At 58.7% G+C, this 6308-nt stretch overlaps 1 protein-coding gene across 1 annotated transcript; it reads left to right on the forward strand.

Moving 5' to 3' along the window:
* Positions 1–700: 700 nt before the first annotated feature.
* Positions 701–5917, forward strand: DLX3 (distal-less homeobox 3). The gene is made up of 3 exons (XM_057716826.1): positions 701–1247; positions 2262–2452; positions 4055–5917. Exons 1-3 carry the CDS (start codon positions 923–925, stop codon positions 4400–4402), a joined length of 864 nt encoding a protein of 287 aa, XP_057572809.1. The 5' UTR covers positions 701–922; the 3' UTR covers positions 4403–5917.
* The last annotated feature ends 391 nt before the right edge of the window (positions 5918–6308 follow it).

The raw sequence follows: 6308 nt of genomic DNA on the forward strand, positions 1-6308 counted from the left end.
ATGGTCCCCTTCTTCCATTAAAAACATTTTTTATACATTTTATGACTGCATTGCTGTAAAGACAATACATTAATATACACTCAAACATTTTCTTCAAGCTAAAATGTTTTCCTTTCTTCTGATTTTAAAAGAAATTAGAACATTTTCATGAGCGCTGGTTCCTTCTGCTTTGGACATGTTTGTCTGCCTGTCATTCTCTGCCCCCCCCCCCCCCCCCCGCCGGCCAAACACACACCTTGGACCACCTTCCGCCACAATGGGCCAATTCACCTCCTTCTCTACTGCACCTTAGCCCACCTTCCACCCACAGCCAGAGAGACAGACAGACTGACGGATTCTGGGGACTTTGCAGAGACAGCCTCCTCCCACTCTTTCCTCCAGAGACATTGGGGGTTTATCTGGGCAGAGGGAGGGATCCACAGGAGGAGGAACAGAAGGGTGTGAGTGTGTGTGTGTGAGAGAGTGTGTGTGAGAGAGAGAGAGTGTGTGTGAGTGTGTGAGTGTGAGAGAGTGTGAGTGTGTGTGTGTGAGTGTGTGTGTGAGTTGAGTAACAACAAAGAATGAGAGAGAGAGAGAGACAAGAGCGCAAGAGCATGTTTTGCCTGGAAGGCAAGACTTGCAGCCAATCAGAGCGCTGGGGCCTCCCTCTGCGACTCCGCTATTGAGTCTATAACCGGCTGGCCGGGCGGAGCTGGCAGCATTTGGCTGTGGCTTGGGACGCGACGAGAGGCGCGCCACGACCGCCCGAAGACCGGCGATGGTCTAAGCGCCCCTCGGCCGACCCTCCCCAGAGACGCTGCGGGGCCCTCCCCTCGTCCTCCGAACACACACCCCCGCCTCGTCTCCTCCGCCTCCCCCGCGCTCCTGCCCGCTCAGGCGCTCCGGCCGAGGCCAGCCCGGGGGTGGCGCGGCGCCCGCCAGGATGAGTGGCTCCTTCGATCGCAAGCTCAGCAGCATCCTCACCGATATCTCCAGCTCGCTCAGCTGCCATGCGGGTTCCAAGGACTCGCCCACCCTGCCGGAGTCTTCGGTCACTGACCTGGGCTACTACAGCGCTCCCCAGCACGACTACTACTCGGGCCAGCCTTACGGCCAGACCGTGAACCCCTACACTTATCACCACCAGTTCAATCTCAACGGGCTTGCAGGCACGGGCGCTTATTCGCCCAAGTCTGAGTATACGTACGGAACCTCCTACCGGCAATACGGAGCCTACCGGGAACAGCCACTGCCCGCCCAGGACCCAGGTGAGGACCACGGGGTTGCGGGAGAGGGGGAGACGCGGCGAGCTTCCTAAGCTAGAGTAAGGCGAGGAATTGGAGCCGAAATCTAGGGAAGCGTCCCGGGTAAGAAATGTCCTGTCCGAAGTTAGATAAGGTGGGCTAGAGGACCACCCAGAGGGGACAGACGACCTTCCAGTCCCCAGACTTGCGCGCCTTTGGGGCGTGGTGCACGCGGGGCAAGGGGTGAGGATCCGGGTGAGTGAGGCGAGGAGGGAAGGGGCGGATGGTCAGGGAACCTCCTGCTCCAGGTGTTTTCCGGGCACTTCAGCAGGCGGTCCTCCATCCGGCTGCAGAGGGCTTGCGGGTAAGGCAGTGGGCGCTGGGAGCTCTGCGACCCGCTTTGTATCTGGGCTGGGGAGAGGGGGAAAGGTGAGGGGGCCACGGAGGGAGACCCCTCCGAATTACGGGAACAGGGAAGGAAGCGGCAACTGAGACTGGAGGCACTTTGAAAAAGAGAAAAGTGGAGTCAGCGTAAAAGTGGAGAGACAGAGTGAGAGAAAGGACAGAAGGAACAGAGGAAAGGGCGAAAGAAGGGAGTCTGATGCGTCTGCAACTTTTCTGAAAATCTAAAACTACTCTAAAATAAAAAGTTTAAAAAAACAGTAAAGGAAGGGAGAACGGCAGGGAAAGAGCGAGAGAAGCGGCCGACGGCGAGGTGTGGATGAGAGGGCGGCGGGCAGGCGGGCGGAGAGCGAGACGGCGGCCGTGCGCGTCCCGGGCTCGCTAGCGCGGGGGCCGCGCTCCGGGAGCCGGGAGCCGGGAGCCAGGAGCCGGGAGCCGGGAGCGCCGCGTCGTGGGCGGCCGCCGGCCCGGCTCTGTGGCGGCAGCTCCCTCCCCGGGCGCCGGCGGCGGAGCGCGCAGCCGGGAAGCCCCGGGTCGAGTTGGTGGGCTGGAGGGTGGGGCGTCCGCGGGGCCCAGGAGGGCGCCGGGGTCGCAGGCCCAGGCTGAGCCGCCCACCGCCCCGCGCGTTGCCCGCAGTGTCTGTGAAGGAGGAGCCGGAAGCCGAGGTGCGCATGGTGAACGGAAAGCCCAAGAAGGTCCGAAAGCCGCGCACGATCTACTCCAGTTACCAGCTGGCCGCCCTGCAGCGCCGCTTCCAGAAGGCCCAGTACCTGGCGCTGCCTGAGCGCGCCGAGCTGGCCGCGCAGCTGGGCCTCACGCAGACGCAGGTCAGTGGTGGGCGGTCGAGGGCCGCGAGGACTCGGGGCGGGGAGGGGGGCGGTGTGGAGACGGCGGACCCCGGAACTCCCCAGGCGCCGCTGAGCCTAGATGGCCTCTTAAGTTCCCTGCAGGCCCTTGAAACCCTTACCTGTCGGTGGAGGGGCCCCCAGATCTCAGCCTCTGTTGGAAGTTTGTGCATTAGCACGTGTACAGGCGTGCATATTTGTGAACCTGTTTGTGTGTCTATCGCAAGGAGAGGTGCCCTTCCTCTACCCCAGAATCCCCAGCTCCCACAGGCCCCCAACAGTGTTGGTTGCTCACAGTGTTGGTCCCTGATAGGCGTCTACATGGTGTCTTCCCCCAGGCTTGGCATGTGTGTGTAAGAGGGGTACATACACGTGTATTCATGCATATTTGCACACGGGCTAATGGATCTGTGTTCATGTGGGAAAGCACACGTAAAGGAGTGAGGCCTTTCAAGGGTCACTGTGTTTATAGTTGGAGAGGCACGTGTACTTGACTGGGCACGGGGGTGAGTGTATGTACAAAAATGTATGCTTGTATCAGAAGACATCATTCCTGCTCAGCACACAAATGCCCCACCCCTTTGTGTGCCGGTAGCCAAGAACAGAGATTCCCCACAAAGGGGCATAGGGACTCAGAGGTGGGAGGTTCCCCCCGCCCCAGCCTGTCCCTAAAGCCCCCGGCAGCCTGTCGCTGCTCAGGGGAGGAGTGGGGGACGCCTGGCTCCCTGCAGGTGTTGACAGGCAGGCCTGGGTTGTGGCTGCGTGGGGCCCGGTCCGCCGGGAATCTGGGTCACCCGGTGAGGAGCTGATTCATTGTTTGTATCAGTCATGGGGTGGAGAGCAGCAGGGGGAGGGGGAGATACCCCAAGGGAAATTTGGAGAATCATGGCTCACCTGCTCCTGAGTCCCCAGGTCACCCCCATTCGCCAGCCCTGGAGGGCTCCTGAGTGTGCGAACGTGGGTGCTCATGTTTGCAGGGTGTTTATCTGGGTGTATCTATGCATGTGTGTATCTTTAGAGTCTGGCGTCTGTGTGTGAAGCTGTGAGTGCTTACGTTCCTGCGCAAGGAGATGCTTATGTGGGTGTATCTGTCTGTGTGCATCTGTGCACCTCTGCTTATGGGTTTTTAATGTGAAGAAAATGCCACAAACTGCCCATCTCCCACCTGGGCTGCCTTTTATTCAGTGCTTACTATCAGTAGTATGGCTGGCTGTTTGGAGTTCTTTATCTGTCGTAACTTATTTGAGCATCATAATGACCCTATGAGGTAGGTAATAGTCCCGCCATCATCCCCATTTTGCAGATGAGGAAAGCAAGAACCAGAGAGGTTAAGTAACTTGCCCAAGGTCACACAGTTAATAAGTGGCAGAGCAAAATTTGGACCTAGGCAGTCAAAAGTTCCTAGCTGAAGTTCTTTCCCTGATAGAAAAAAGATGCTAGCCTGGGAGTCAGGATGCCTGGGTTTTGCCCGGGTCTTGTGTGACAGTGAGTGCTGGCCTTTCTCTCTCTAGACTGGGTTCCCTGATGGGTTTTCGCACAGTGTTCTGAGAGGTTAACTAGCTCCCCCTTTCTTCTCTGGGGCAGGTGAAAATCTGGTTCCAGAACCGCCGCTCCAAATTCAAGAAGCTGTACAAGAACGGGGAGGTGCCCCTGGAGCACAGCCCCAACAACAGTGATTCCATGGCCTGCAACTCACCACCATCACCCGCCCTCTGGGACACCTCTTCCCACTCTACTCCAGCCCCTGCCCGCAGCCAGCTGCCCCCGCCGCTCCCATACAGTGCTTCCCCCAGCTACCTGGACGACCCCACCAACTCCTGGTACCATGCACAGAACCTGAGTGGACCCCACTTACAGCAGCAGCCGCCTCAACCAGCCACCCTGCACCATGCCTCCCCAGGGCCCCCGCCCAACCCTGGGGCTGTGTACTGAGCACCCACCTGGCCTGAACCTCTCACGAAGGAACCCCAGGACTAGGCAGAAGGCGCCTCCGTCCTAGCCGACACTCAGGAATCATCGAGGAGCACAGGGGAAAGGAGACCTCCTTTCCCCCTTCCCTTGCCCCTTCCTCCAGGGACCCAAGAGCTTCCAGGTGAAATTTGCATGGACCAAGGATGCCCCCTGAACCTCTCTCCCCCTGCCTAGACACTGGTGTGCCCCTACAGACGTTTGGGCTCTCCACTCCAGCAGGGACAGGTATTTCCCTTCTGCTCCAAGAGCCTGGATTGGCTTTAAATGGCTCATCACCTTCCAGATTCTAACACTTAGCACCTGGTCCCTAGACTGGATTCCTTGGGCACTGGGGAGACTGTGGAGCATCTGCAGGTCAGGCCTGGGCTGGAGCACCAGGCACTGTGGATCCCGGGACCTGCCAGGCCTACGCTCCTGCCACGGGGATCTGTGGCTGCCCCCTTCCTGAGCGTTCCCTCTGCCAAAAAGACGGTGAACCTTGAGACTGGGACTCAGGGTAGGGACCTCAACGAGCCCTGCCCTGAACTTCTAACCCTCGTTTAAGGTTTGAGGGTTAAACCAAAGAAAAGCCCCTAAGTAAGGGAAGCTTTTAATATTCGTGGCTTTAGAGAGAACTCAAGGAGCACCTCCCCTCCCCCACTCTCGTTGGAGAGGAGGGCTGGGTCCTAGGCGTCCTTCCCGAGGACCCAGTTCTTCTTCCATGTACAGAACTTTGCACAACTTTGGTTTCAAAAGCTGTTGAAAACTAGGAAGACAAAGGGCATTGTTGACAGAGAGGACCCATCTCCCCCGCGGGGGCGCTCTGCTCGCCCCCGCCCCACCCCACCTCTTCCCACCTCTTCCTCTCCTCCAGTAAGCTGGCGGTTTTGGCGCCAAACCCCAAATCTCCAAGGAGACATCCCAGGCAAGACAAACCCCAAAACACCCCCTTTCCGGTGGCCTTGGAAACAGATCGTTCCCGCCAAGACGGAGAATGTCGGGTGAGGTGCACGGGGCACAAGGGGAGGGTTATAACTTGGTGCCTTTAGGGGTGAGGGGGTGGCTGTCTGAAGGGCCGGTGGCACTGCCCCTTCCTGGCCCAGACGCCCCCCCAGAGCTGACTTTCCTCCACCCCTGATGTGGTCAAACATCGAAGAAAAGGAGAGGTAGAAGACTGTAGCTATATATATAGTATGTATTTTTTTTAAAGCAACAGAGAGAAGTAGCCTCCTCCCTACTGTGGTTTCCTATTTATGTGGCCCTTTCCTCCTGGATGTACCTGCCTGTGCGTTGTGAGCTGAGAGAAACAGAGATGTGGGCTCCGGCTGGACTTGGGTTTGTGGGAGGCACAGGTGTGAGGAGAGAGTGGGGGATCTTGAAGAGTCCCACCCCAGGGGGCAGGAACGAAGCCACCTCCCACCCCTCCCAGCCTTCTCATTTCTGCTTTCTTATTGGACCCATCTTTATATATAACATTAATAAAAAAGAAGAAAATAACCACTGAGCTCTTTGAACTGGAGGCTAGAGGGAGGCAGCTCTCGGGGGAGGGCCGGGAGTCGGGGAAGGAGTTTGGTGGGGAAGGACCTCTGAGCCTCCAGGGGCTCCTGGGGAAGTCAGAGCCCTGGGGGCCTGCTGCAGGGGCTCTGGGCTTGAGGGCTGGGCCGGGCTGGGCCTGGGTAGCAGGTGCTCCCGTCCCCATGGCTGCCCCCACGGTCTGGGGAGTGGAGGCCAGCCCCTGGCCTTGGTGTCTTGGCGTCCCTTGCCAGCCAGCAGCCCTCCGCCACTACCACCACCGGGTCACCTCAGGGCTGCTCTTTGATCTTGGGCTCACGCGCACACCTGCTCGCACACGCGTGTAAACCCCCCCCCCCCCGCCTCCAAACCCCGG

The sequence above is a fragment of the Hippopotamus amphibius genome, chromosome 17, assembly GCF_030028045.1.
Source record: "Hippopotamus amphibius kiboko isolate mHipAmp2 chromosome 17, mHipAmp2.hap2, whole genome shotgun sequence".
Lineage (NCBI taxonomy): Eukaryota > Metazoa > Chordata > Mammalia > Artiodactyla > Hippopotamidae > Hippopotamus > Hippopotamus amphibius.